Source organism: Cotesia glomerata, linkage group LG3 (assembly GCF_020080835.1).
Source record: "Cotesia glomerata isolate CgM1 linkage group LG3, MPM_Cglom_v2.3, whole genome shotgun sequence".
Lineage (NCBI taxonomy): Eukaryota > Metazoa > Arthropoda > Insecta > Hymenoptera > Braconidae > Cotesia > Cotesia glomerata.
In genome coordinates, this window is record NC_058160.1 from 371,797 (window position 1) to 384,878 (window position 13,082).

Genomic DNA, 13,082 nt, shown 5'->3' on the forward strand with positions numbered 1-13,082 from the left:
TTTAATTGTAATTGAAACAAGTTGTACTTCATATATATATATATCCAGCGCCCCACTATTATATGAAATTTTTAACTTAATCTACTTCTTTAATAGGTCGGTCTCCAAATTTAATGTCTTTAATGTTATAAGTGGGTATCACTCGATAAAAAAAAACTATTAAAACAAAGAAATAATGAAAGTGGGGTCAACGAACTTGAGAATTTCTTATTAAATTCTATTATTAGTTGAATAAAACAAAATAGCTGAATTAATTCAAAATTTTAAAAACAACATAAATCTTGAAGCAAAAAAATTTTTTTTGCAAACTGAGATAATCGTAAGGATTTATTCAATTTTTAATCATTAATCTTAATCTTTCATAAGAAACTAAATGTTTTTTATAATCATTCAACTTTAATTATCTATCTTAACCTTAATTATTGAAAATGGAAAAGCCAGAATTTGTAAACAAAGCTATTAAATAAATGTTAACAAAGAAGCAGATTCTTCAATTAAAGAAATCGTTTCTTTGTATCATCTATTTTGGATTAAATAATTATTGCCGTGCATTAGAGAAGCTATTAAATTAATGATTAAAATAATTTTCGATGTTAATGTCTGACACTGACAATAACCTAATTAATAAGGATTAAATCAATCAAGTAAAAAAATAAAATTTAATTAGTTATATGAATTAAAATCTTCAAAATATTAAAACCAAAATATTTTGGTTTTAATAAAGAATGGCTTTATGGTAGTACAAATTTTTGAATTCTACATTCTTTTATTTTCCATATATTTATATTTATTTTTTACTGCAAGATAAGTATATCTTTTTACTATAAAAAATACAGTCATAAACGGAAAAATAATTAGTTTCGGTTATTTAATATTAGTTGTACCTATTTTTTTAACATAGGCTTGTAGGTAGTTATTTTAAAGAGAATTTCATCCTCTATTAGAAAAATATAATCATAAAATTTTATGATTATTTTTTATTTAAATAATAATAAAAATATTGAACCGCAAAAAAAAATTTAAAAACCTTCAGAATATTAGCCGGCGGTCGAATTTCAACCAGAGATTTACCGATTTCTAATCTAATTTTATTTAAATGAGCGCGTTTACATACAATTTACATTACATTGTAAATATAAATACAAGCTATCTATTTTTGGCATCTGACATTTACACAGTAAGGCCATATATCACAAACAAGTTTTCTGATTACCTAATAATCAAAAAAATCATTAATTAATGCTCCCAACCTTAAAAGATTTATTTATAATTATCAAAACATTTTAGATAGAAATAAAAAGAGAAAAAAATAATTTGGCACTAAAAAATTTCTACCGTTTTCTATTAAAATAAATTTATTTGTATTTGATCCAGAACGTATAAATTTTTTTTCGACTCCGAAAGAAAAGGATCGAATTCCTACGACGTGATGAATTCCTTTATCTCTTCACCCGAATTCCCTCATCCACATGTCTCTCCCATTTTTAAAAATCCTTTCGGTTCTCCAAATCCATCAACAACAGCAATAATAACAATAACAACAATAACAGTAGCAGACTACTCCTTTACATTATCTATACCTTGAGTAGCATCGATCCAAGAGGAAGAGTTTCTCTTACTCGACTCTCGACTGCCTTTTATATTCGTCGCTCCTCGGTTCTCCGTTTCGCAAATATTTTAGTCCGGTTTCCTTTATGCTCCAGTTAAAGGAAAAAATTGCTTTTTAATTCAAATATTTTTGTTTTATATTTAGCATTTTGCCTCTATTCCTTTTTACCGGATTTTTAAAACATCTTTAATATATTCCCGGAATAATTTTACGGTCTGGCGACATAAAAAATAAACAAACTTATATCGGCCTGAATAACAAATACGCGTCCAAAGCAGTCTAGATTATCAACTTACTTCATTTTATTTTATAAATTATAAATTGAACCGTAAAAAATTTTTTAAATCTCTTTTAAATTAAGCGCGCTAATGATGCGCCATCTATGTACGTCATATCTGGTATTGTTGCAAACATTAAAGTAAAGAAGAAAGAGAAATATCTTTTGTATACACGAGATTTTGTATTAATTGTTTTTTTAATTAATAAATAATCTATATTATTAAGAGAATAAGCAAAACTTTGTGGTCAGTGTATTTTTATATAATAAAATGGGTTTTTATGATTAAATTTGTTATCGTTGAAAAATTCTCGACCTGAAATTGTGCTTTTTCATGGTTTTATATCATTCTCACCAATAGTCAATTTATGGTGATAAGTATTTAGGCTGCATTCAAAAATGCTCTATCTCTAGAGGTACATAATTAAAAAATAACCTTGTATCTCGTGAACTATTGACATTTTTAAAGATATAAGCTCATCCCGATGTTACACTCATCAAGGCCTTCCATTTGAGTACTCACATCAATTTTTCATATATTTATGTATATTATATATATGTATTTATGAAAAATATATCAAAAATGCATGTGGCTACTCAAATGAAAGCTCTTGATGAGTAGAACATCGGGATGAGCTTATATCTTTAGAAACGTCAATATTTAAAAAAGTACATTGCAATTAAACAAAATTCATTATTTAATAAAGCAAAATTTTATTTATTTATAGTTCATAAGTCACGGCAGTCACATAGTGACTGCAAGGTTGCTAGCCATTATTTAAATTTAATCCTTAAAAAATAAGTTAAAAAAATTTTTTTTAGCATTCACTTTTCTTTGTGAACCGATCTTAGCGGTCAAAAATGTAGACTTGATTATCTAATCGAGGAGGTCCCTGGGATTCAATTTTAAACATTGAACGAAGGACTATGCCGATGCAATTTTCTCGGTCGATTAGACCACGACATGTCCATGAAAGGATACTAATGTTATTTGAGAAGCATATGCAATGTGTGCAGTAGGACCGCGACCGAAGACCGGCGACCGGCTCGAACCTCGGAGGAATATCACGATCATTCGACATATATATATATATATATATATATATATATATATCCCTTACATATTTATCATCTCAGATATTACGTATCGACCGGAGTCTATTTAAAATGAACGTCACTAGCGCCAACGGATTTTTGTGATTCTAAGTCGATATTTCAAGGCCAAAAATTTTATAAAAAATATTTTTGAGGATTAAAGAATAGAGTTTAGTGAGTAGAGTCTGAGTGTAGATGCCGAGTAACGAGGAGCTACAGTTTTAGTGTGAATTTAGAGAGTTACAGTTACAATTACAGTTGAGATTTTGAGATTTTTGAGATTAGAGTCAGTTTTAGAGTCAAGTTTTTGGAAAATATTGAGGTTGAGTCATTTAAGGGTTTTATTGAGTTATTTTGAGTTTTGAGTTTCGAATTTTAAGTTTTGGGTTTTGAGGCTGCAGAGTATGTGGGTAAATCAGCGTTACCGTGGAGCGGGACTATATAAGTCACCCGGTTTCGTTTGATGCTAGACGCCAGTCTAACCCTTTGAGACTTCCAGGTGGAATGCCTAGCTCTGGTTGAGATGCCAGCGCTCTGATGTAGAGGAACATGACGAAAGCATATGGGATCAGTTTAAGTTACGTTTACGTTTACGTTTTTCGTTAAGTTTTAGTTAAAGTTTAAGTTACGTTTTTGCTATTTTGATTTTGAGTTTAAGTTACGTTTTGAGTTACGTTTTTGGTTTCGATCCCAGCCGTAGTCAGTTCCTGGAGAGCATCTACCAAAGGAATATCCATACTCAGAGCTTTAGTTATTTGATTAAGGGATTGAAATATTTATGGGGATTAATTGCATATAGAAATTTTAGTTTGTGAGTGAGTCACGTTTAAAAATAGTTGGGTTTTCAGATTTCGTTAAGAACAGTCGAGTTTCAGATTTCGTTAAGAAGAGTTGAGTTTTAGACTTCGTAGAGGACAGTTGTGTTGTAGAGTTGCCTCTGATCACTTCCGGTAATCGGACGTGCATATACCATTGCAGCTACAGGTTAAGATTTTAGTCTTTTACGTTTTAGTTTGAGCTACAGAAATGAATACAGTTATGAAGTTTATTTGAAATATTATAAAAAGTTACTCAGCATCGACATTGTTTGTATCAGGTATGAGGTTATATTTATTTATTGTAATTCGAGCGTTAATAATTGAGTTTTGGTCTTGAGATATTGGATAGTCTCGTTTATGATAAATTTTGTATTTAGAGTTTCGTTGACAGATTTAGTTGAGATTGTTATTCGAGTCATTAAGATTTATTTATTTATTTGTTTTATTTTATGAAAGTAAGTGTCTGTAACTTGGCTATAGCGTTGATTATTGTTAACTGTATCGTTCTAGTAATTTTTTATAGTGATTTGAGATCAAGTTTGTTAATTAAGTTTACGGTTTATTGAATAAATAAGGATTTTATTTTAAGCATAATTTTTAGTGTTGCGTATAGAATTATTACAATTATGGATCCTCTCTACCCGAACCACCCCCTCTCTCCACAAACCAGCACACTGAGCGACCCCGAGGTATTCCGTCGTCTTTCCAGTTTTGGGTTCTTTGGTCTTTATTTTACGTTAAGTTTTTGTGTTTTTGATTAAGTTTACGTTTTGGCTAGTTTTGATAAGTTCTAGCGAATAAAAATTATCTAATTCCGTTAAAGTTTAAGTTCGAGTTCTGATTCCGTTTAAGTTTAAGTCTAAGTTTGGCTAGTTTGGGGAATTCCTAGCGAATAAAAATTCTTTGAGTTCCGTGTTCACTGGTTTGGTAATTCCAGTGATTAAAAATTACCTGGCGCCCTAATTTTATCGAGACCAGAGACCAAGAATCGAAAAGAAGACGAAGTATAATCCAGATTTTATTTATAGAATTAAGTTTAGTTAAGTTCCCGTATACTCCCCTTGAAAATTTGGTTATAGTATGTAGACACGAGATAAAAATAATAATAAAGATAAAAGGCAAAGTATGAGATCGGATAAAATATTAATGTATGAAAGCACGGGTATGTAATAAATGAGACGCGGAAACCCGTGTTAAGCTAATGGAAGATATGACGAGACGTGACATACCCTTATCACTAATATTGATCGTTGTAACTTAAGATATTTGCTATTTATATTACACTACAAAGGTGAAGTTAAATTTGGATTCGGAGAGAAATTTAAGGCGAAGAAGAGTAATTAAAAATTGAGAATGTAATGATGATAAAAAGTGAAACATGAATAAGAGTGACCTACTCATATTATCTCCGCGAACATCCATGCTCAAAGAGAATCGCAAAATTTAACCGAGAAGAGAATTGCGTGCTGCGGAGCTCTTTAACTGGCTGTTAGTGGAACCCTAACATACTCTGATCACTCGGAATCAATAAAAAAAGTTTAAAAAAAGTACTTCGAGGTGTGGATACATATATCTGATTAAACCCGAAAAAAGGAGTATATATAAATATATAAGAGGGAAAATACTGCAGTGAGAATGAAGATGAATTAAGCGGATAGGAATGAATTTGGTGGTCGGTGTCGTGATAACTGAGTTTTGCACAGCCTTCACCTGGAAATAAGAAAAGTGAGGTAAAAAAGTTGAGGGAGGTTGCTTACGCGGCTTACACTATACTTTTTTCCGGCCTCTAAACAATTTTAATTGCAAATATAACTCATAACGGGGATATGCTTGTCTGAGATAATGCTAAGAATTAACTAGGTTGTACTAAGGTATTTACTTTCAAGCTATTTTTATGCATTTTTCATTTTAATGGAAATTTTAAATTATTCCATTAAAATTTTTTTAATCTTTTTCGTTTTCATTTTTTTTAACATTTATTATTATTATTATTATATTTATAAAAATTTATATAAAATAAACATAAAATTAAATTTTGTTATTATGATTTTTTTTTAAAGTCAAATCAAATACAAAATAAAATAATTGGCTCTCGTGAGTAACTAATTGACGTACGAATTAATTAACGCAATTGATCGATAGCGACGGGGCATTTCTCCCCATCGCTCACCCTCTCTTTCTTGCTCTCTCTATTCCTTCCACAGTGTCAGGTTTGGTATCTTCATTTCCCAGTCGCACCTCTTTCTCTCCTGGAGTCGGATCGACGCGAATTTCTCCAGCCCATTTATTCTTAGAAGAATTTAGCGTCGCGAAAAGAGAATTGACATTGACACATTCATTGAATCGTCTTAAAAGCTCTCTAATTGTTTCGCGATTAATTTTTGGGATTTCAAATGCAAAACTTTTGTCAGAAAATAATTGTCATTTTTATTTAATAAATTTCTCGAGTTCAATAAATAACGTCATGCATAAAAATGAATCGTTTTTTTTTTGTATAAAAAATTGATTTAAAATTGAAAAAAAAAAAAAACAAAAGTAATTCAATAATTATATAACCGACCAATAAAATAGAATGCTCTTCAATAGTATATTCCTGGGAATCCCAATACGATATTATATTCATAGCCGACGTTTAAAAATTTTGTCACGCGTAAAAATAATAAAACAGAATAGAGAATATGGTAACCACAGATGCAGAACAACAAAAAGCTGGTTGGATTAAAATTAATCGTGATTGCACTTAATCAAACAATAAATTTAAAAGCATATATTGAACCTAATTTTTATTTACCTCATGCGCATAAATGTTATCGCTACTCATCACAAATATTACGTATAGAATAATATAAATGTACATGCGCATATACTCATAATGATATTTTTTTTATCGTTATTTTAAAAAGGGTTTGCATGAAAAATGCACTCGGTTCGATGCAAATTTATGTAAACCACAGTGCTAGATATCTGCGTACATATTTACTGCTTTACATGTACATGTAGAATAGGCAAAGTGATGCGAGTACTGTAGGGCCACGGAATGCGAAAGCAAGTTCGTGTACGTGCTACGCGTTAATAGATATAGACCTCTGTTGTCGCTATTTCACAATCAAATATTATTATTATGATTTTAAATTAATACACTGATAAAAAATTGACTTGACTCAGGCAAACTCTTGAACCAAGAATTCCATTTTGAAAGAAAATGATTTTCTTGTCTCAAGAGAATAAATTCTTTACTGAAGAAAATTTTCTTCGACCAAGAATAATTTCTTGGCTCAAGAATTTATTATCTTGACTCAAGAAAATCATTTTCTTCAAAATTGAATTCTGGTTCAAGAGTTTGGCTCTTGAGTCAAGTCAATTTTTATCAGTGTAATAACAATACTGATAATAATAATATTGAAAAATGGTTTCTTACCTATATTATTAAGAGAATGACCTTGTATCTTGTGAACTATTGACATTTTTAAAGATATAAGCTCATCCCGATGTTACACTCATCGAGACCTTTCATTTGAGTACCCACATCAATTTTTCATATATTTTATATATTTATATATATATTTATATTATATATTATATATATGGATATATGAAAAATATATGAAAATGCATGTGGGTACTCAAATAAAAGCTCTTGATAAGTGTAACATCGAAATGAGCGTATATCTTCAAAATCGTCAATATTTAAGAGAGTACAGCGCAATTTAACAAAAGTCATTATTTAAGAAATGACCTTGTATTGGGTGAAATATGAACATTTTCAGAAATATAAGCACATCCCGATGTTACACTCATCAAGACCTTTTATTTGAGTACCCACATCAATTTTTCATATATTTATATATAAATATATGAAAAATATATCAAAAATGCATGTGGGTACTCAAATAAAAGCTCTTGATGAGTGTAACATCGGGATGAGCTTATATCTTTAAGAATGTCAATAGTTAAAAAAGTTGAGTGCAATTTAACAAAATTCATTATTTAATAACGCAAAATTTTATTTATTTACAGTTTACAACTGTTACTTTTAACTACTTTTACTGTTACTTTTCTTACCAATTAGAAATGATTTTATATAAATTTTTATAAATAATAATAAATTATTTTATTAAATTTTTTTCATTAAAATAATTTATCAATCCACCAAGAAAATTCCACCATAAATTTTAATAAAATAAATTACCGTCAATAATGAATATTATTATTATAAATACATGAAGGATAAAAATAAAAAATGTCAGGGTATTAGCAGAGATTATTACATAGGGATAAATCGAATGACCATATGCGTATCGTAATAGTCAATATTTCATCGTACATAGTAATAAATCAAGTGCCGATCTCATTAACGTTCGCCTATACCCACACGTGTATGCAATAATAAAGGATTAATTAACAACTAATTTTGGGTGATTGAAAATGAATAATTTAATCGACTCACCGCTATTTATTTCCCGCTACGATCCGACAAAAATAATAAACTCTAATTTGATTTCATATCACAGGCAATTGATCATATTCAATTCACTAATTTTATTGAAATATTACATTTTAATCAAAATATTAACTTTCGGTCATTATATAAATTGACAATATACCCCGTAATAATTTTAAATATTTCTTTTTTTATAAATTATTTCGATAGGGGTAACTTACCCCATGAATAAATTTATAATGAAGTAGAATGTAATAATACATAATGGGATTAAAAACATATTAAGGAATTCTCAACAGTATATCAACTATGTTATAATAATAATAATAATAACTATTATTATTATTACATAGGAATACGCACAAAACAGCGTCACATGTTGCCGCGATAAATCACGTTCCCCGTGTTCTATACTTGATCTTTCTCTTAGCTTACATGTATATGTATATATAATAGTATAAGAGGGTGTAGTGTCGTAGGACGTGTCCGCTACTTGTTCCTCCATCTCTCTTTAACTTATCGCCCGGTTTTGCCTTTTTGCATCAACTCTGTTGACTTTTCTCTCTCTTCAGCAACTTCTTATTACTCATACGAACATACTGAGTACAGCACCGAGTTAGTGAGTGCTTTCTTCTCTGTTTTGCCCCGTATACCGTCCGAGCATGCCAAATTGATAAATAAAACATGATGAGGCACTACCGTACGCCTTATGCTGACGACCAGAGTCGAGAAAAAAAATACAGAAAGAGCAGAATAGAATTTTCTGTACTGAAATTTTCTTTCCGTCTTACATTTTTTTAATACGTTGCGATCAGACCTGTCATCCCTCAGCAATAAGCTCTGGATGCCGGATAGCGAGGGCCTGGATTGCTGTTATATACTAACAAGTAGTGGAATTAATCAATCATTTACCTAAATCACGAGTTATGTGACGTCTTGTATTATTAAAGTAATAAATTTTTTATGCTTTGGAAAATTTTTTTTTCCTGTCATTTTTTATTAATATTAATTCTTTTTTATTGCAATAAAATTGTCAAGTTAATTTTGAATTTAACCACAGGAATTAAAAAAAAAAATTTATTAATTCAAGTAAATAATTGAAATAAATAGAAACTAGCAATCTTGCAGTCACTATGTGACTGCCGACTTGTGAACTATAAATAAATAAAATGTTACATGCTTTATTAAATAATGACTTTTGTTAAAACGTACTGTATTTTCTTAACTATTGATATTTATAAAGATATAAGCTCATCCTGATGTTACACTCATCAAGAGTTTTCATTTGAGTACCCACATGCATTTTTTATATATTTTTCATATATATAATATATATTTTAAAAATATAAGCTCATCTTGATATTACACTCATCAAGAGCTTTCATTTAAGTACCCACATGCATTTTTGATATATTTTTCATATATATAATATATAAAAAATTGATGTGGTTACTCAAATGAAAGGTCTTGATGAGTGTAACATCGGGATGAGCTTATATCTTTAAAAAAGTCAATAGTTCACAAGATACAAGGTCGTTTCTTAATTACGTTAAATTGCACTGTATTTTCTTAACTATTGATATTTTTAAAGATATAAGCTCATCCTGATGTTACACTCATCATGAGCTTTCATTTGAGTACCCACATGCATTTTGATATATTTTTCATATATACATATATATATAAATATATAAAATATATGAAAAATTGATGTGGGTACTCAAATGAAAGGTCTCGATGAATGTAACATCAGGATGAGCTTATATCTTTAAAAATGCCAATAGTTCACGAGATACCCATTTTATCATATAAATACACTGACCACAAAATTTTGCTTATTCTGTTAATAATATAGATTATAATTTTTGAGTTATAATTGAGCTGTGGATAGACGAGGCGAATGATACAATTATTTATTTAAATAATAACGATAATCAGAACGAAAATGAACAAATTGAATAATTCATGACCGTCAGATGGAGAATAGAAGTAACACAAAAACAAAAGCAAAAAAAAAGTAAAGGGAATAAATTTGATTTATATACAAACAAATAACAGTGGAAACAACCTAATCCAGGCGTTTCGGAATAACGTGATCCACTATCGCTTGCATCGCAACGTACAGCATAAAGGGGAGGGGGTTAATTACCGTCGCGCTAACAATGGTGCAATAATTAACAATTACGTAGTTTGATAATTATAGCTCACCGCTGAGTTATTGTCTGTCGTAGTTCGCGCTACCTCTATCCTATGCTTCAACACCAATAATAATAATAATAATAATAATAATAATAATAGTAATAATAACAATAACAATAACTACCTGCACTCTTTCATCCCCAAATCCACGTGTGTGTGCATATATGCCCACACACGCAATGCGTTTGTTTGGTACCGTTCCATTGGGGATCAACATTCATCGCTCCAATCTCTAATTCATTTCCTCCTATCAAGTTCCGACTTCATTGTTTTGTGTTTCAATTTATTTATTCCAAAAAAATTTTTATTTCTATTAGTAGCAATTATTGTGCTTAAAATTCGTCAGTTTTTAATTTATTAATACTAGTAACCTTGCAGTTACTGTGTGACTGCCGTGACTTGTGGACCATAAATAAAATTTCGCTTTATTCAATAATGAATTTTGTTAAATTGCACTGTACTTTCTTAAATATTGACGTTTTTTGAGATATAAGTTCATCCCGATGTTACACTCATCAAGAGCTTTCATTTAAGTACCCACATGCATTTTTGATATATTTTTCATATATACATATATAAAATATATATAAATATATGAAAAATTGATGCGGATACTCAAATGAAAGGTCTCGATGACTGTAACATCAGGATGAGCTCATATCTTTAAAAATTTCAATAGTTCTCAAGATACAAGGTCTTTATTAAATACTGACTTTTGTTAAATTGCATTGTATTTTCTTAATTATTGATGATTTTAAATATCTAAGTTCATTCTGATGTTACACTCATCAAGAGCTTTTATTTGAATACCCACATGCATTTTCATATATTTTTCATATATACATATATATAATATATATAAATATATGAAAAATTGATGTGGGTACTCAAATGAAAGGTTTTGATGAGTGTAACATCAGGATGAGCTTATATCTTTAAAAATGTCAATAGTTTACGAGATACAAGATCATTTCTCAATTATATATCTAGAGATATTTTCGAATGCAACCGAAATAATCATAATAAATTGATTATTGGTGAGAATGAAATTTTGAAAAGGTACAAATTCAAATCAAGACCTTTGCAACGACACTAAATTTATTTTAAAAAACCGATTTTATCATAGGACTATCCTGGACACAAAATTTTTCTTATTCTCTTAATAATATAGATTAAATCCTTCAATTTAACAAAATAATAAAATTTTTATAGGGATTAATTTATTAAAAAAAAAATTATTAAATATATCTTTTGAAAAAAAAAATTAGAAAAAAATGATTGGACAATATGATATGTCTAATAAAATAAAAATAATAATAAATATAAACTACTCGAGTAAATAAATTTATCGATAAGACACACTCTCAATGATTGCTCGAGAGCAGTATCCGGTATCAGGAGAATTGACTTTGAGATCTAATAGTTTTGTTCATATATGGAACTTCCATGTTTCCTTTTTTTTTCTTTTTTTTCCAGCTATATGTATTTCTACATCTTCAATATAGATATATATATATATAAGATTGAAGGTGTATAAAAAAAAATATTCTCAAGTTTATTGACAAGCAGAGGCGGTGACAAAGAAAGGCAATCGTGCGTAGTGAGAACAAAAGAGTAAAAAAGCTCTTAGCTCCCCGATAAAAGCACAAAGTTGCATCCCTTTCTTTTTCTACGGATTTTACTGTTTTATTCTTCTGTGTAAAAGGTTTTTATTTTCCATTATTCTTTTTTTCTATTATTCCCAAAGATTAAAGCTCTGTATTATATATTTTACACGCTTGTTCATTTTTTCCCGAACTCTGAAAAAGTCTTTGACAAATTTTCGGAGCTAAGTTTAAATTTAAATGCTAATTTTTTTTCTGTAAAAAAAAACAAATAAATATAAATAGATAAAAAGACTCACCGGAGCTGATCTTGGACCGCTGACGGAGCCAGGCCTGCAGAGCGAGTCTCTCGCGGTGCCGGCAGAAGAACTCGGGCCTGATGTTGTATCTCTGGAGGAATTCGTCGCATTTCTGGAGGACCGCGAGGGCCTTCTTGGCCTCCACTTGGTCCAGATCGAGTTGCCCCAGAAGGAGGCTGCTCGGTTGCTTGCAGCGGGAGTAGGACGAGGAGCTCGGAGAGACAGAGGAGGTCCGCGTGGAGATTGAGGATCCCAAGGAGGATGCCAAGGATCCTCGCTCCTCGTAAGTCTCGTCAGGCAAAAGCATCCCCATTTTCTTCAAGACACTTGAATACTCGTCAATCGTGTACTTGTGCCGGTTGTTTTTCTGATTCTGCTTCTGCTTCTGGCTCGCTTCCTCCTCCAGCTCCAGCCCGAGCCCCAGCAGCTGTGGGTTCTGCTTTCCGAGCTTATTACTGTAAATTGCCGTACAACTGTAAGTCGTATCACGTCCTCGTGACTTCACTATGGCTCCGCCAAAACACATATTATTAATAGTTTTTTTGTTTTGTCTTTTTCAGGCTGTTTTTATTGTTCGATTTTATTTTTTTTATTAACTTCACTTTTTTTTATTAATTTTAACTTCACTTTTTTTCATTAATTTTATCACAATTTTTGGTTTTCAATTGAATTTTTCTTCTAAAAAATTTTTTAATATTTTTATTTTATTTTGAAAATTTTTTTCATTAATTTTATCACAA

The 13,082-nt window shown here is 30.0% G+C and overlaps 1 protein-coding gene across 2 annotated transcripts in view; it reads right to left on the reverse strand.

Annotated features, from left to right (window-relative positions):
* Positions 1-12,936, reverse strand: part of LOC123262261 (unconventional myosin-IXb) — a 37,348-nt gene extending 24,412 nt beyond the window's left edge. For both annotated transcript variants that reach the window (XM_044724439.1, XM_044724438.1), the window contains exon 1: positions 12,343-12,936. In XM_044724439.1, coding sequence (XP_044580374.1) covers positions 12,343-12,868 — 526 coding nt within the window. In that variant the 5' untranslated portion in view covers positions 12,869-12,936. The remainder of the gene's footprint in view (positions 1-12,342) is intronic.
* Positions 12,937-13,082: the final 146 nt, after the last annotated feature.